The 18,431-nt window shown below is 46.3% G+C and overlaps 1 protein-coding gene across 18 annotated transcripts in view; it reads left to right on the top strand.

Moving 5' to 3' along the window:
• Positions 1-18,431, top strand: part of Nin (ninein) — a 102,298-nt gene that overhangs the window by 31,345 nt on the left and 52,522 nt on the right. For all 18 annotated transcript variants that reach the window (XM_017594089.3, XM_008764706.4, XM_008764705.4 and 15 more), the window contains 2 exons: positions 1,602-1,771; positions 17,540-17,579. In XM_017594089.3, coding sequence (XP_017449578.1) covers positions 1,602-1,771; positions 17,540-17,579 — 210 coding nt within the window. The remainder of the gene's footprint in view (positions 1-1,601; positions 1,772-17,539; positions 17,580-18,431) is intronic.

Here is an 18,431-nt window from a genome sequence, read left to right as displayed (position 1 = left end):
GCATTTCAGAACGCTGCCCAAGGAGGTGGCATAGGGGGAAAGGTGGACAGGTATGCAGGGTCATCTGCCGTCCCAGGGATGCTGAAGTCAGAGCCCACCAACCCAACCATTCTTCCATTGAGGATAAAAGAGTTTCGTTCCTTCAGACTTGCTCTGGATGAGTTCTGAAATGTGCTCAGACTGTCGTGTTCAAACAGGACCCAGAGAGTGTGTCCTCCAGGGAGTCAGTGTCCCATACGGATAGACACTAAGGCGATACTGCCCTTCTTACCTATTTTAATAGAATATCAGATAGAATAGCCAAGTGCCCACAAGGCTTCAGGATGGCCCTGGAGTGGAGTATTTATCTTTATTGCTTCAAAGCTTTCAGAGGAGAAGCCTTGCTGCTGGTGGAGGTGGCATGGAGCAGGTGACATGGGGTGGTAGAGGTGGCGGTGGTAGACATGGCATTTGGTGGGTGGGTTGGTGGCAGTGCGGGTGAAACGGGTAATTGCTGACCCACTCCAGAATGCCAGAGCTCTTCAGAGTTGCGGGAGACTCTACCCTGGCATGGCATGTCCCTTTTTGTTCACACGTCACCGCTGTTGGAAGCAGAAGCACTAACATCTCACGTTTCTTCGAGTGGCTCTCCACTTACTGTTTTATCCCACCGCTCTCTACTTTATCATTTTTATAAATGCAGTCTTGGTGCCAGCTTGTCCTTAATTGACTAGAATTCTCGGTGTCGGTTTCATATTTGTGTTGCTCTGCTTGTCTGGTACATCAGAAAGTGGAGCAGTTAACTAGGGGATCCCTGAGGTAAGGGAGGGTGTTTCCCTCTGAGTTCTGAAGTGAGCTTACACCGTTGTGTTCCCTCAGACTCTTCAGGACTGCCCAGGGTCCAGGGCTTCCTGCATGGTGTCTCTTGGATAGATTTTTTTTCCTGTCTACTTCTTTTGCCCCACTCCCACATTTAAAAGCCACCAGCTTACTAAACAGATAAACACAATCAACTCCTGTACCCCCTTTTTGATAGTTCCCTATAGCCTCAGCTGGCCCTGTGTACCTGTGTACAAGTGGTCACTGTGTAGCTAAGTCTGAGTCTTTCTGCTTCTACTTCCTGAGTTCAGGACCACAAACATGACCACCATGTCTAGTTCAACATACACCCTCAGCCCTCCTGATCTTTTTTTTTTTTTAAAGATTTATTTATTTATTATGTATAAGTACACTGTAGCTGTCTTCAGACACACCAGAAGAGGGGATCAGATCTCTTTACAGATGGTTGTGAGTCACCATGTGGTTGCTGGGAATTGAACTCAGGACCTCCTGAAGAGCAGTCAGTGCTCTTAACCGCTGAGCCATCTCTCCAGCCCAGCCCTCCTGACCTTACTTCTTAGTTTTTGAATCTTTTTCCTTTCTGCCATCATAGTTTCTATAACTTGCAGATACTTCTGGCCATCAGACATAGAAACTGCTCTGCGTCTGACCCAAGGCCTCCACAGCCACCACAGCTGGCCCACAGAGCTGCTTTATTTGGGGGATCACACAAGAGGCTGTACCCCACGTGGCTTGGGTTACTTCTCATGTGATGTAGGCTTCCCTCTTGTCTCCTTGTCCAGACTGCTCACCAGAAGCTCAGCCCAAATACGTTAGAGGCGGGAAGCGTTATGGACGGAGATCCCTGCCCGAGTTTCAAGAGTCTGGGGAAGAGTTTGCAGAGGTGACAGTGCTTGAGCCACTGGAGGAAGAAGCCAGGCCATCACACATCCCAGCTGGTGACTGCAGTGAGGTAAGGAGCTCCGTCACAGTCACAGGATGATCCTAGTCACAGTCATCGATCGTGGGCATGAGCATGAAACAGAAGTCGGGCACTCCCAGTGCTACAGGCCCCACTCGGCTATGGGCCCTTCCTAGTTTTCCCTGTGCTGTCACTTGGACAGAGATGCTGCTAACCGTCCAATTTCGTCTCAGTTTCAGAAGGTTGATTATGTCTGTGCCTTGTTTATATGTATAGACCTAGATTGCAGCTATCTTTTTTATATTGTCTCCTATTCTCTTTTTTATATTGTCTCCTATTCTCTTTTTTTTTTTTTTTTTTTTTTGGAGCTGGGGACCAAACCAAGGGCCTTGCACTTGCTAGGCAAGCGCTCTACCACTGAGCTAAATCCCCAACCCTGTCTCCTATTCTCATAGCTCTCCTTGGAATTGTATCTTTCCATGATGTGGTACTATTTATTTTATTTTAATTTTTTATGATTTTAAAAAGCTAACCAAGGGACTCAGCAGGTAAGAATACCTGCTGCATAAGCTTAAAGACCCCGAGTTCAAATCCCTAGAACCCATGTAAAAAGCTGAGTGTGGTTGACACGTGCCACTGGGCTTGGGGGTGGGGACAGATCCGTGGTAGGGCTGATAGAAGAGTAGGGAGGGCGTTGGAGGGTTGGAGACAAGATTGCTGGGGTTTGCTGGTAGTCAGCCTAATTCCTGTCTTTTTTTTTTTTTCCCATCTTTATTAACTTGAGTATTTCTTATTTACATTTTGAATGTTATTCCCCTTCCTGGTTTCCGTGCAAACATCCCCCTAATCCCTCCCCCCTCCCCTTTCTTATCGGTGTTCCCCTCCCCACCCTCCCCCCGTTGTCCCCCTCCCCCCATAGACTAGTTCACTGGGGGTTCAGTCTTAGCAGGACCCAGGGCTTCCCCTTCCACTGGTGCTCTTACTAGGATATTCATTGCTACCTATGGGGTCAGAGTCCAGGGTCAGTCCATGTATAGTCTTTAGGTAGTGGCTTAGTCCCTGGAAGCTCTGGTTGCTTGGCATTGTTGTACATATGGGGTCTGTCTTAAGGGAATAAGACGGCAAATGTTAAGACCAGGCACACAGCATCCTCCTCTGGTCTCGACACAGGCATGAGTACAAGCATCCATGCACACACACACACACACACACACACACACATCTCATGCACATACATGTATACAAATTTTAAAAAAAAAGGTCTAAATCTAAATCTTTCACCGTCTCCAACCTTAGACCATGAAGCAACTTCCATGACAGAAGAATGTATTTCAAATTTTTTTAGGGTTTCTTTTTTTTTTTCTTTTCTTTTCTATTTTTCGGAGCTGGGGACTGAACCCAGGGCAAGCGCTCTACCACTGAGCTAAATTCCCAACCCCTAGGGTTTCTTTTTTTTTTTTAAGATTTTTTTTTATGTGTTTAAATGTTTTGCCTGACTTTATACATGTGCACCATGTACATACATGCCTGCGGCCTAGGGAGGTCAGAAGACAGCATCCAATCCTCTAGAACTGGATTTATGGATGGTTGTGAGCAGCTGTGGACGTGCCTGGGACCTGAACCTGCGTCCTCTGCAAAGCAGCCAGTGAACTTAACTGCAACTGTCTCCTCAGCTCTGTGTTTTGGTGTTTTAAAATCACCTGCACTTTAATCTTTTGGGACGTGATAAACCAGCTCAAATACATGGTTCTTGCTCCAGTGGGCTTGGGGTGCTTTCCCAGGGCAGGGCAGATCCCAGCTCTCTTCCCAGGGTCTGTCACCCCTGGGGCAGCTCACATACTCGCTCCCAATCTTCCCTGGTGCCTTCTTTCTGTGCCCCACTTTATCTGTCACTAAAGGAGCGGTGGTAACATTTTCTTTAGTCTTTCTTTCTGGCTCATTTGCCAACATCCCATTTATAGAACATGATCAAGGATGCCTTGCTGAACAAACTCTAAATATTTCTTGCAAATCTCAGCTCAGACTGGAGCTGTAAATATTCCAGACACGAATACAAGCTGGAAAAGAGACAAAGCACCTCCGCTTTCTGGATGGATCTGCAGACTGCAGACTGACTCTGTGTGTGTGTGCGCGTGCGTGTCCACACGCGTGCTCTCGAGTGTGCGTATGTGCATGTGCTTATAGACTGCAGGCCAACTGGGTGTTTGTGCATGTGTCTGCATGGCATGTGTATTCAAGGTTGCCTAGCATCTCTGTTACTAAAATCTGTAGGAGACTTCTCCCAAGGATGTCCTCAGCAATCAGACATCTGTCCTCAACATCCTGAATACTTGCAAACCTAAAGGAAACAAGGACAAATGCAGGTGGGGGAAGATTCCCCATAGGAAATGGAACTGGCAATAAATACTGAAAAAATAAAGGGGGGAACACACATATATACACACACACACAGACACAACACGCATACACATACACACATACACATACAGACACAGGCACACACATACACACGCACATGCACACACACATGCTAAATACCTTTGCCTCTCAAAAAAAAAGAAAAGAAAAATCAGATGATATTTACCTGTTCCCTAGAAATGATGGTTCAGTGGCAGAAATATAAGATTAAGAAAAACGCTAGAAGAGAGACAGAGAGCCGACAAAATGGAGTAAGAATAATGTGGGTGACATGTGGCCACTAAATTTCGAGCTGGAGAGCATGGCCTGGGGCCTCCCAGTGCCCCAGGCGGGTTAGCCTAGGGCAGAGATGCTGGCCATCCCAGACGCTCAGTTCAGTAGTTCCTTCCTTTTTTGGTCTTTTTGAGACATTCAGACAGGGAACTTTGCCTGAAAACACACATACTTACACGCAAAAACACATTATATAGACAGTTTTAAAGGGACAAGGATCTGCATACATTATGTCGTTGAATATTCATAACCCCGTGTTTTTCCTTGCTGTTGGAGAGGGTGTCCTGTTACTTTGTAAAAATCTGTTTCATCATGAGTCTGGGTGATAGAAAATTTAATTGGGATATACATCTCAAAAATGAGCCTGGACGCTTTAGGAGGTAAGCTTCATTATTCAGAGACCCTTTTTAGGTCTGGTGTCTTATCTCTTGAACTGGTCTCAAGATATTATTACGTGGTGCCAAGGAACCTAATAATTGTTTATTTTTGACATAGTAGTTTCCATTTACACTCCAGGGATACCCAGAGAGCCTCTGAGCAGAGCCAGCCCTTCCTGGCAATGTATTTCTTGCCCCTTTGTTAGCTCAGTGACGGATTTGTTGGGTAGCTTGTTTACTCTGCTGGAGTTACTATCTTTTAAAGCAACCTTTGAAGTGAGCCTTTGGTTTTCTGTAGAAGTAAACACGAGTTGAACCTGAGGCAGGAGAGACCTTGCTGGTGGTAAAGGACATTATGGAGAGATCACCTCAGTGTGATACAGCTTCCCTGCAGATGTGCCAGAAACTTCAGATAGGACCTTTGAACACGACAGTCAGAATCTGCCCTGTTCACCACCCTCTAAAAGAGCTGCAGGCAGAGGCCTGGGCAGTGTCCCTTCTCTAGGTGTCTGCTCCCAGCAGAGACTCCCCACTGTCATAGTCTGCGGCATCCCACACCAAAGCACCCACAGGGGTACCAGATGACACGCCCTTGCCTCCCCTGTTGCAGTTGTCACTGCTACTTCCTGCCCAAAGAATAAGCTGAGTCCGTTCTACCATTTTTGTTTTTAGTACAGTAGCTGAACCCAAAGCCTGGTCCTGCTAAATGTGATCTCCCACTCAGCCCCCAATCCTGTCATTTTTCAAAGCAGCTTCTCTCTTCAAATTTTGGGTGTTCCTGTGCAACTGTGACCCTGCCCAAGGTCTTGCCTTCACCTGGGCAGATGGTCCTGTGGTGTAGTTTTAGGAGCATGTCAGTCTTGTGGCCACACAGTGTCTCTGTTTGCTGTCAGTTTCTGCCTCAGCTACTTGTCAGAGGCTATTGGAATCCTCATCCTTTCCACAGAAGCTGTTGTGCCTCTGAGGGTGAGAAGGTGAGGGTATCTTCCTAATTGGAGGAGGAACTTTTCCCTGCCTGACTAGGGAGTCCAAATCTTAAATCTGTCAGGGGCTCTGTTCTCTGCTGCTGCATTTATTTCTGTCTCCTTTCTTGTCACCTGAGAATCTGCTATTCATGTCTTTGGAGGTGTTGAGAATCTATTCTCTGGGATCATACTTCATCATGGGGTTACCCAACAATATGAAAGGAAAAGGAATGGAGGGAGCTGGAGACAGACTTCTTAGGTCTGCAAGATTAGGGACATTTAGCCAGCTTTCTAGGTCTGCTATTTCTTCTGCTTTCAACAGGTCTGATTTTTCCTTCCCCAAAGTGGCTTCAGAGTTTCTTGACAGAGACAATAAAAACATCAGAACCTGTTATCAGAAATTGTGCAGAGGGTGGTCTGGCTGTGTTCCCTAATGGGAAACTAATTTTAGCTCCGGGTTGAGTCAAATCATGATTTCCCTGAAGTCCTGTGGTGGCGTGGGTTACCAGCAGGATGGAACAGTGTCCCACTCACCCATCGAAGCTGTCCCCATTAGGAACTCACCCTCTCTGGACAAATGAGCAAACTGTATCTGAAAAGGTAAAGTAAGAATCCATCTCTCCCCTCTGGGGTTCTCCAATCAAAGGGGAGGTTGCTGCAGCCTCCCACTTCTTCAGGAAGGCTGTCATTTCCAGGCTCACAGTGTCTTTTTTTTTTTTTTTTTATATATGAAGCCCTTCTTCTCCCATAAGCACCATCTAAACTACTGACAATTCTCAACAGTGATTCTCTGCCATCTACCTGTAACTTCACTCTTTTGCTCACATTCATGGGAATGGCCACGAAGGTAGACAAGTGTGAGCAATGCTATTGTAGAGATTGCTGTGAAGCATCTAAATTTATATTTAATATAAGCCCCGGGTGAAGCTTCAGGCTTCATTAGGCACCAGCAATTTGAAAGCTCAGGTAGCCGCTGTTTGCAGTGCGTCTATGTCATGAGCCGTAGGTGAGGGTCACAGGTCATAGCTACTCACCTTCCTCCTGTACAGAGTGTATGAACATAAACTATATTGGGACTGGAGAGATGGCTTGGCGTTAAAAGAACTAGCTGCTCTTCCAGAGGACCCAGGTTCAATTCCCAGTATCCACGTGGTAGCTCGCTACTGTCTGTGATCCAGAACACCCTTGCATAGACATACATGTAGGCAAAACACCAATACACATGAAATAAAATAATAATAATAATAACAATAACAATAATAACAAAAATAAACTTTGCCACAACTTTGGTCGTGCTTGGCTTTTGTTTCTGTTTGCCTGTGTTCAAGGCCAAAGAACCTATAAACATTTTCATCATCTCTAGCCCTTCCCCCTCCCTTGAGCTTTTATCAGACAATTTGATTCTTTCCTGCTGAAATGAAAATGTCTAACCTAGCTATTAAGCGTGTCTCCCCTACCAAGTGCAGTTTACAAGGCAAGGAGAGACGTCTGTGAGGCACAGTGCTGTGTAAGTCCTTCAAAACTTCATCTGGAAAGCAGGATACACAAGGCACTAATTCGAAAGCCAGGTAGAGCCTACCAGCAGCCGTGATGTGCCTGGCCTTGGATTTTGTGTGTTTATCTGGCTTTGGGATCCCTTGGGAGTCTGACTTCTCCTCTCGTCGAGATTGAAAGGGATGGTGATTTTTCTTTTTCTTGGGATCATTTTCACCCAAGTCAATTCAGGCGGACATTCTACTCTTGAGTGAATCGGGGCCAACAAAGGGCACATTCTTGGTCGCAGCCTAAGGTGTGACTAACGAGGGGGTTGGGGTTGACACTGTTCTTTACTTCGGTGAAAAACAGAAGTGAGACTCGATTTTAAGAGCACATTTTTATCCCCTCTGATGAATAGCTACTGAAAGAACGTCGGGCTTCCGGCCCATGTTTCGCCACAGGTAGCTAGCAGGGGAAAAAAACCCACACATTTTAATTTTATTCTCTGTTCTTTGGGCTTGGTAGAAAAGACTGTGTAATTAATACAATTGGGGCAGTGCCACTTTGCTTTCTGGCCTAGTTGAAGAACAGGGCACGGCTTGTTAACTGTTTCTCTCTATGGGGAATAAATTGGGTCCATAAGATCCTTATCAAGAGCAAGGGGATTTCAACAATTATTTCTTCAACCGTAGACAATCATAATGTAAGTCAAAACCATTGGCTCCCGCGTCGTAGTTGAGTGAGAACCCGAGAAAAGTTAAATCTGACAGGCACATTGGCTCAAGGATGCTCAGTGGGGTCCGGGCTTTATTGCTGGGTCTGTGCAGGTGAGAGGCCAGGTTGGGACTCGGTTAGCCCTGTCCCCCTGCAAAACAAATCAAAACCCTCAAACAACTGAAATTGCTGCCCATATCAATTCGAACTGCTTTGAAACGTCTGAGATTGACCTTCCCTTATATTTTCATATACGCATGACTTGGTGTTGAAACAATGAAGTTTTTCATTGGGTGGGCTAATGTTTAATTGTGACTCATACACTTTTTTTTTTTGCAACAGAAGCTCTACCCTGACCTTGAAATACACACATTACTTTTTGTTATCCCTTTCATATTCTTTGTCCATCTTTCCCCTCATTGAGAGATGATATCCTCAGGACAGATGCTTTTGTTAATGGTTTTCCACCACCCCTTCCTGTGTCTTCAGTCTTTGTAAATGACATGGCTACTCCAGCACGGGATCGTAGATCCTTTGACCTCGGAATCCTTTTCAAAGCTAACAAGATGATTCTTGTTCTTACAAGGCTTGCAGACTTTGGTGTCCTGGTTAGTCTTCCTGAATTACACCAAGGTGTTGTCCCTTAAAGTCCATCCCTAGGGGCTGGCGAGATGGATCAGTGGTTATGAACACTGGCTACTCTTTCAGATGGGCCTGCGTTCAATTCCTCGAATCCACATGGCAGCTCACAACTGTCTGTAACTCCAGTTCTAGGGGATCTGACACCTCACACAGCACACATTCAACTAAAACACCAATTCACAGGAAATAAAAATAGATAAATCATTAAAAGACTCTTATCTCTACTTCACAGCCTTCCAGATGAGTAATTTCTGATAACTCACTTTTAGCTGGGAACTTAAGCCACACAGCCAATCAAAATCGAGCTAACGATGACCATATTCCAATGATGATTGAAACCCTTTCCAACCACACTGCTAAGTATCGTCCATAGATAAGGCGCTTACTACCCATTCAGCAACCGACGTGACTAGAAGTATAAAAACTGCCCGTTCCGGGGTTGGGGATTTGGCTCAGTGGTAGAGCGCTTGCCTAGCAAGCGCAAGGCCCTGAGTTCGGTCCCCAGCTCTGGAAAAAAAAAAAAGAAAAAAAAAAAAAAAACTGCCCGTTCCACTTAATGAGACCCTGTCTCGGGGGTAGTGTTTGTCTGTGTTTAGGTTTAATCTAAAGTGCCTCCGAGAGGGGTGGGGAGACTCTCCCCCTTTCAGGACTTTAGAATCCAGCCACGCCCAGCCTTACCAAGGGAAGAGGCTTACACTGAGCCTATCTTTGCATCGGCAGTACTTGAAGGCTTTCTGGCAGTGCGCTAGGACTCACGTGATTGTGCGTGCATTTTAAAACCATACATTAATTCCCGTTATCCCTGCTCTTAACTTGCAGCATGTAATTGCCTTTAGAGATGAAGACACCAATTTGCATTCCATTCCAGTAGCTCCTCCCTGAGTTCAAAACGGAGAGACTGGAAGCTGGGGCTGTCAGACTCTCCGTGCCTTAGCCTCCCCTGAGTCCCAGGAAGTGTGTCTCAGGAGAAACAAAAGCAGACCAGATCCTGGCACATTCAGCTTCCAGTATCCAGCCCAGAGTGCAGCTTTCTAAGCATGTAAGACTAACCAAACACACTATGGATGCTGTGCTTTGAATCATATACGCACGCTACCTAAACAGATTCCTGGTTCTCTTCAGAGATAGCCCATGCTTTGCTAAATACATTCCCCCTTTTAAAGGGGCTTTGTCAATCTAGGAAACTGTGTTGCTCTTCCTCTGGGCTTACAAGGCCTTCCCTTTTCAAAATTAGTGTTCTGCGGTCTCCCAGGCTGCAGAGATCAGCTCGGCAACCTCTGTCTCGGTAGAATAGCCTTGTGGTTGCCCATAATCATTTAATTAGCCATACATTCTGTAGGGTGCAAAGGTCTTAGCTCGAGCAGATGGCTAGTGGAGGCAGTGGCTGACCTATTGTAGGCAGGGGCCATGCAGTCGCTTCGGAGGCTGCAGACGCTGGCTGTACTTTGGGGCTAGAAGCTGAGATCCAAGAGACCCTGGCCATCTGCTCTGTAGTCTCCCAAAGCAGGTGTCTCTCCAAAGAAAGCATTCCTGACACTGAGGCGGCCTGTGTGGCTGATGTGTGCAGGGTACCTCAGCCAGCTGTAAAGCAATCAGGCTGGCTACAATGGCCAGGGTGACATTAAGATGTGTGGCCCTTGGGATGAGTGCAAGGACATCCTTTGTCTAACTGAGAAGGGTGAAGGCCATTTGGGGGCCAAGCAACCTCTGACCCCTTCTGTGTCTGCCCTGTAAGAAAAGGAATCACGGGGTGACCCTTGCCAGATGTACCATCCAGTGGTCTCTGTGGAATGGAAGGTCTCAGAGGAGAAGCTCACCCTACATTGATTCCCAGTTGATTGCTCCATCACAATTAATGTACTACACCTGTCCCTCCCTGCCCCCATCCCAGTCTTAAGGCGTAATTGGCAGCAATTGTATTTTTATAGTCAGGAAGGTGGTTTATATCGGGAGAATATTTTGTTAGGTGTATACAGTATGAAGTGAGTCAATCAAGCCAGTTCGCTTGTCCGAGCCATAGTTGTTAGTCTCTTCCAGGTAATTCCTAACACTGACATTGGACTCTGCTGTTTTTTTCTGTCTCCCTCCTGCCTTGAGCATCCAAGCAGCAGAGAGAATTAACAGCTACTTCATGTAGTTAAAAGCAGGGACCTCCCAGGGAGCGCTTAGTGCTTGGTACTGACCAATGTTTGCAGGTATGAAACATGCCTTCACAGTAGCTATGACTTACCACAAGGAAACTGAGGCATGCAGAAGCGAAGTGATTGGACCACGATGCCCACGAGTTCCTGGCCAAATCGTTATTCAGGAAGAAGCAACAACCATGATTGGACATCTCTGAGACACACTCGCACCTCTGTGTCCCCTCACAGGGTGGTGGGCTGTTCCCGCTTTGTAGTGAGATAACTTCCTGAGCTGAACGGAGGACACAGTCTGCTCACTTTTTATCCTCTCTATGGCTTTGCTTCCCGTGTCCCGAGTGTACGGAAAGATGCTCAAACAAGCCTACAGCAGCCCCTTCACAAAGTGTTTACGTGCACCCACCCCCTCAGAGGGCCCCTGGCTTCACGGGGATCCATAGCAGTGTCTTCTGGTGAATCCTGCACCCTGACAGCATCCCTGCCTTTGTGTCTCCCTGCTCCTGCCCTTCAGAGACTTTCCTGATTACCCCATCCAGGGCTCGGGATGAGCCTGTGTCTAGCGGCCACCAGCCTGCTCTCACTTCTGCATTGTTACCATCTGCAATTAAAGCACCCTGTTCCACAAGGATGCGCCCTTTTATTGGTGCTGTTGCGGTAGCTGAATGACCTAATCCCCGACCTCCTAAACCGCCCCTCCCCCATCTCTTTAATTGGACTCACTCTAGGCAGCAGGAATGAAAATAAATGAAGTGTGAATGAATTGAATCTTCCCTTGCCCATCCCACCCCCTCCAAAATTGCAATTTAATAACAAACATTCAGCTTTTATGGGCTTCGCTCCCTCTTAAAGGGACAGGCCCTTCCTTTAGACTAGGGAGAGGCAGTGTTCCTGTCATGGTAGGGTGAGGAGTCTCCAGTAGAGGTGATGAGGTGGAGCAGTTGGGCTGACCTTGTTGCTTTCCCCAGGACGGCCCCAGCTCCATCAGAGTTTACCAAAAATCATGAGAGAGTGCCAGGGAGACTGTCACCCCAGAGTTCAGCTCGGCTTGTTATCCCTCCCCCTGCCCACCCGTTATTTTGAGGTTAGGAAAAACCATTCCTACTAATTGATACTTGAGGTTTCAAAGCCGTGGCTGTTTTAGACTACTGTTTAATTATTTACCAGTGCATTTTGTACACGATAATGGGTTTCATTCAGACATTTGCGTACACACATACGCTGTGTTTTTATTATATTCACTGCTGGTCCCCTTTCTATTCCTAACTACCCCCCCTCTTCTTCTTAATTCGGGTTGTATAGAGGAGTTCCTCACTGGAAAATGGATAACTGACCAGTGGCTGACTATACCACGGAAGAAAGTGTCTTCACCACCCAGAATAACCATTAACTTCCCTGAGAAGGTCTCAGGGAAGGATGGGGTCTTATGAGCCACCCCCCTTTATGACAGAATATTGGTGATCTCAAGGCGAGTCTTGTGTGACCAATTTTATGAAAATTATCAGAGGTGCTGTGAACGCCAGCCCTGTGCCACAGCAGGCCCAGCGTTGGACTCTTAGGGACTGCTCTTTGGGGTGGTTTGGCCCCCAGGACGGGTCTTAACTGAGGGTCTCTGGTCATCCCATGCTCTGCTGAGCTCAGGAGGCATCAGTAGCATTTGCCTGTCTAAGCAGCGTTGGCTTCCCTCCCAGCCCGCACCCACTACAGTTCGTTGCAGAAGGTAACTTACCGAAGGGAGAGACCCGAGACCCTGAGACATTACAGTCAAGTTAGCGAGGACGCGAGGGTAAAAGGAACAGTGAGAGTTGTGTCCACTCATCCTGCAGAAGTGGAGGGAATAAAAGAACGTTCTCTTAGAGACCCTCAGGTAAAACATGCCTTATTTATTATCTGTTTCCTCCCGGTCTTTGTCTGACTGTATAAATATTTGTTGCCAGCAACAATCACGGTGCGGATCACATTTTTGTTGTGCTCTTTTGTTTAACATTTATCAAATGATTTTCCATGGTCCTGCATGGTTTTTAAGTTACTTTTAATGACTACATTATGTTGTGTGCCCCATTGTGCTTTACACCCCATTGTTTAATATTTAAGTGTTCTAAACACTTTATCGTTATAAACACGCCACTGCATACATATTTGTGCACATGGTGCGCACTCTCTCTTGCTCTTGCTCTCTCTCTCCCTCCCCCCTCTCTCTCCCTCTCTCTCTTGATCTCTCTCTCTCTCTCTTCTTCACTTTACATCCCTCCTCCCCGTCACCCCCTCTCCAGTTCTTCCCTACCTCCTCTCTCTTCTTTTTATTTTTTTATTGCCTTTAGATAGCAAGTAAAATTATTGAAGGGTAAATTTTTTATTTTGATATATAAAGCCATTTTCATTATAAAAACAATACCCATGAATTGCTGTTAGTCGCACATGCACAGGCCTGCTTCAGACTATAGCCTTGGTGGGAGCCGTAACTTAAATACTTAGATAGGTCAGTAACAACAGTTCAGTAATGAAGATTACGAGCCCACGGGTTTTAGATCCTGTGACCTTGTGTGGTGTTGAATGGTACTGTGGTGAGCTGCCATCTGTGTGGTGTGCACCCTGCTGGAGCTCAGTGGTTAGAGAACTGTTCTTGCATAGGACACCCCCTACCCTGCTGTCAGATCAGTTCCCAGCATCCATGTCCGGCTGCTCACCACTGCCTGCAGCTCTAACCCCAGGAGATCTGACACTTCCGACCTCAGGTGTTAATTTCTAACACTGATATACGTGAACATATAATTTTCAAAAATCCCCTTTTAAAAAATGTACGGATACGTGCAGAGGCATACCCAAATGAATGGTTTAATTTTGAATACAGAGGTGAAAAGAGTTCCACAAATACAAGTTTCATATCCATTGCTTACACACCTACAATACAAAAGTAGCAGGACCTTATAGTGTGCATGTGCCAGGCACAGTGCTAAACACTTTGCTATTCCCTCAGTAAATTTGTACTACGTTAGTCCCATTTTACAGATAAACTAAGGCCAAGAGGTCTAACAATTATATAAAGTTAACCCCATCACTAAGTGGGGACTCAGTACCAGGCAGCCCAGCTCCCAACCTGGGCAGTAGCTTCCTGCTGGACCATTAGCCAGGGGTGAGGGATGGAGAAAGAAGTGACTGGTGGTGGGCAGCGATGGACAGTGAAGGCTGTAGCACCCTTACCGTAGACCTGTGGCACCCTGGGAACTACATGAGAGCATCTGCGGTTTTCCAAGGCTCTGCTCACTGTTCTAACAAGCCTGGGGAAACACACGAGCCGACATGAGAAGCCACGCATACCTAACCCCGCCCCCTTAGGAACTGTGGCCGAAGATGTTTGAAGTTGGAAGTTTTGCTTTGTTCCAAGATGCTCTGCCCCTGCTGAGGCTCTTTATGGTTTGAGCCCAGTGAGAACATTTTTCTTCCCTTTTGCCATCGGTGTCTGTGGTTTAAAAAAAGTCAAGCACAACTCCTGTTTGATAGTTTCATTTGGACCAGTGGTCCTGAGGTCATAAACTCCATTTAATATGTTATAGGTCGATTTGGTGGGTTTAATCTGAGGTTACTGAGATGCTGAATAATGCATTTGCATGGTTTCAGATGCCCAAGTAGGGTGAGCATTTGACTCAGTCTGTTGGTAGCCAGGATGCTCTCTCTCATCAGTGGGCCTCTATGGGTTTAAAGTCTTACATAGAATAGCAGTTTAATTCTGATCAAAAACAGTAATGAGGCGATCCGTGGAGGACCGTTGACGGCCACTCCCCTCTGCTTCACCTGGCCCCACATCTCGAAGCTTAGAGCACCATCTTTATCTAGAAATGCAGGACAAGTGAAGAATTATAACCTCAAGGAAAAACGGAGAAATCACCGGGCCCCGGTGGGGTGGGTCAGTCCCCGTCCCAGCCTCTCTGCTGGGCACTTTCAGTAAGCTTAGCCATCCTGAGACGTGACCTTTGACCATCTCCAGTTCAGCATAGTCTGTTTGGGGATTTCACTTGGATGTTTCAGCTTAGCTGAGTCCATGACATCTTAGGGTCCCTATGGACTAAGGAGCATGAATCTTAGTAGACACTTGTCTTTCACTGAAGAGATGGCTTGACTGCCATGAATGTGATGGTTAATACTGTCAACTTGATGGACTCTAGATTCACTTGGAGGCAAGGCTCTGGGCATGTGTCATGGTTTGTATATGCTTGGTCCAGGGAGTAGCACTATTTGGAGGTGTGTCCTTATCAGAGGAAGTGTGTCGCTGTGGGTACGGGCTTTAAGACCCACATTCTAGCTGCCTGGAAGTCAGTCTTCCACTAGCAGCCTTCAGACGAAGATGTAGAACTCTCAGCTCCTCCTGCACCATGCCTGCCTGGAGGCTGCCATGTTTTGCCTTGATGATAATGGACTGAATTTCTGAACCTGTAAGCCAGCCCCAATTAAATGTTGTCCTTTATAAGAGTTGCCTTGGTCATGGCGTCTGTTCACAGCAGTAAAACCGTAACTAAGACAGCATGCCAGTGAGGGATTATCTAGGTTAGGTCAAGTAAAGTGAGGAGAGCCATATAAACTGTGGGCAGTACCATCCCATGAGCTAGAGACCTAGACTGAGCAAAAAGGTCACCAGCATGAATGGAAGTAAGTATCCTTTGCTCTCTGCTTCCTGACTGGGGACACAGTGTGCCTAGCTGTCTCCTGCTCCTGTATCATACTCTCCCTTGTGATGGACTGTATCCCCGAGAACTGTAAATTGAAACAACCCCTTTCATTCTTCAGTAGCTCCTGTCAGGTATCTAACGCAATGAATGAGTGTGGGGAATGGAGGAGACCCACTGAGGTAGCCTGAAAGCACGTTACATCATGTCATGTTAGACCACCAAAAGACAATGTCTGGTGTAACCATTTTTGCAGGCTCTGCAGACTGGAGTTAATTAGGCCTGTCTTCCTGCTGTGTTTATTTCAGGAGTCTAAGAAGTCAACTAGCATCATACTGTTATCTATCCCAGTAAATGGGCTGGTTACTTGGTATAAGAGGCAATTTTATTTATAAAATCACACACACATACACACTCGTATTTCTTCCCCTTTTAGTATTTTCTTATTTAGAGGCTATGTACAATGACCTGGGCTTCATTTCTGTCTGTCATGCTTTGCTCTTGCTTGCCCCTCTCTGTTCTCAAATAGTCCACTCTACCCATAGCTATTATGAAGTCCAGGCTGACCCGAAACTCCTAGTCCCCTTCCTCCTGCCTCCTGGGTGCCACCACACCTGTGGACTATAGTCGTGTGTTTGTTAAGTGAGTCCTGACTTCTCCACTGGACTTCCTTTACTGCTGTGGGTCCTCCCCGTGGGGCAGGAGCAACAGGTAGTTTGCTTGAGAAGCCTAAGCCTTTTGCAGGAGAACCAAAGCTACATGTTATAACCGGTCCAAGGAAGATTGATACAGAATTGGCCAGTGGAGCCAGGGCTGGGTTCGTTCCTGACTTGTGATGAAGGGGAGGTGCTCTGACCTCAGAGGATCACCCTCACTCATAACACCATGCTAAGGGATCTAGTTTAAATAAATCCCACTGTGGTCAGTGTAACTTTGTACCGGCACAGTGTGCTGAATTCAGCTTTCTAGTCTTAACTGTGCAGACTGCATCTGTATTTGCTCTCATCAGGAGGTGCGCCCGACCCGTTCTTAAGTTCAGCAGTAATTAAGGACTCCTGTTCTCTTTGCTGTCCATAATTCAGATGACCCTCAGGACTCAGTTTATCCATTGCTGCTGTTAGGACATCATCCTTCACCTTCCCAGCCTGATGTCTTCTTCTCAGTCACCATTCTGTCTTACTTCCTCTGTTCTGGCCCCCTTGTCTTCATTAGCATGGGAACTTTATTGAGATTATAATATAATTACAATTCTCCCTTCTCCTTTCTTGATCCAAGTCCTCCCATATACCCTTCCTTGCTCTTTTTCAAATTTGTGGCCCTCTTTTTTCATTAATTACTGGCACATGCATACCTTGATGTATATACGTAGATATTATGAAGACTGGGAAGGTTTATTTAGGAGTGTGTGTGTGTGTGTGTGTGTGTGTGTGTGTGTGTTACTCGTGTGTGTTTTCAGGCCTGAGCATTTGGTCTTGAGTAGTCCCTTGGTGTGCTCTTCCCTAGGGAAGACAGTGTCTTCTGCCCTCAGCTTTCCCTAGGTGTCTGTAATCCTTTGTGCAGGGTTGAGGCATGTCCATTAGTGTCCTCTGTGTGCAGCTCGAGTTTAAGTGGTCATGTTGGTGAGACTTCATGTGTGTAGCTTCTGACGTTACTAGAAGACACAATCTCACAGTGAACTCCCTGATCCTCTGGTCCTTACACTCTTTCTGCCCCTTCTTCCGTATATGTACTTTGTCCGACAAGAAATGAGTGTGTTCTGCTCTTGTGTGTGTTCCCAAGATATAGCACGAAGGTGATCACTCTGTATGCACCCACTGGAGAGCAAATTTATAAATTTGGATGCACATTTGCTGGTTGGTGAACTCTGCATATTCCTTTTAGGCTGGTTTAATGGGTTGCAAGAAGTTCTGTTGAATAAATAACCTTAAAAAAAGATAAGGCAGATCCCTAGTGTCATGCAAAGACAGCACTTGGTGCAAAGACCAGTCTATTTCAAGAGGTTTCAACCTCTTAATTGGTGGTAACTGAAAAGAGCCAGTACTGACTCCAAGGCTAAAGTCATGTGACTAACCCACGGGGTGACTTGAGAGCTAGAGAGCAATCTGGTCTAGAGGCTGGGTTCAGATGTGCACTAATTGTCTCTTGCCTTCTCTAGCACTGGAAGACACAACGCAGTGAGGAGTATGAAGCGGAAGGTAAGAGAAAGCGGTGGGTTTGGGGGACTGCTGAGGAGGGAAAGCCCTGGCTGCTATGGCTAAGACAGTCTGTGCACTCGAGTTCCGCTCCTCCTTGCATTAGAAGGAAGCCGCGTGCTAACATTAGGACCAACAGCAACAGAAAAAAAAAAAATCATTTCCAAGTGACACCTCACACTCTTCAAACCCTGACTGTTAACATTATAGGAAAGATAGCAGCCAATATATACCAGTCCACTTATAGAGGACGACTGCAGTGCAGGCTGCCAGAGGGACTTGTGAGCATCCCCAGCATGCAAGTGTCCAGTATCTATAGACTACGAAGCAGAGCACGACAGTCGTGTGGCCACCAGATGGCACTGTGGTTTAGCTCACTTTCTTCCCTAACCCCAGATGAAGTGTGGATAAGTATAATTAAAACAGTGTGTTCTCTGGCTCTCCAGCCTGGAATAATAGTACAGTAATGGCTTTAAATTCTGTCAATAAATATCAGGAATGACACTGAGTGACCCTTACAGTCTTCCATGGTTCTCCCAGGTACATAAAATCATGCCCGTAATTATCCCATATCTAAGCGAAGACTTCGTGGGCTCACATTTACTCTGCCAGTTTAGAAGCCGGATGGTTAATACAGGATGATTTTAGAAGCAGGGTGGTTAATACAGGATGAATAGTCTTGGCGTTTCAAGTAGTCTGACCCTGTCTTAAACAGAACTCAGCGTACATCTACAGACGCTAACCAACATGCAGTTTGCAACCTTTTCTTTCTTTCCTTTTTTTTTTTTTTTTTCGGAGCTGGGGACCGAACCCACGGCCTTGCTAGGCAAGCGCTCTACCACTGAGCTAAATCCC

The sequence above is a fragment of the Rattus norvegicus genome, chromosome 6 (assembly GCF_036323735.1).
Source record: "Rattus norvegicus strain BN/NHsdMcwi chromosome 6, GRCr8, whole genome shotgun sequence".
Lineage (NCBI taxonomy): Eukaryota > Metazoa > Chordata > Mammalia > Rodentia > Muridae > Rattus > Rattus norvegicus.
Note: the sequence above shows the minus strand (reverse complement) of the source record. Positions and strands in the feature narration are given on the sequence as shown.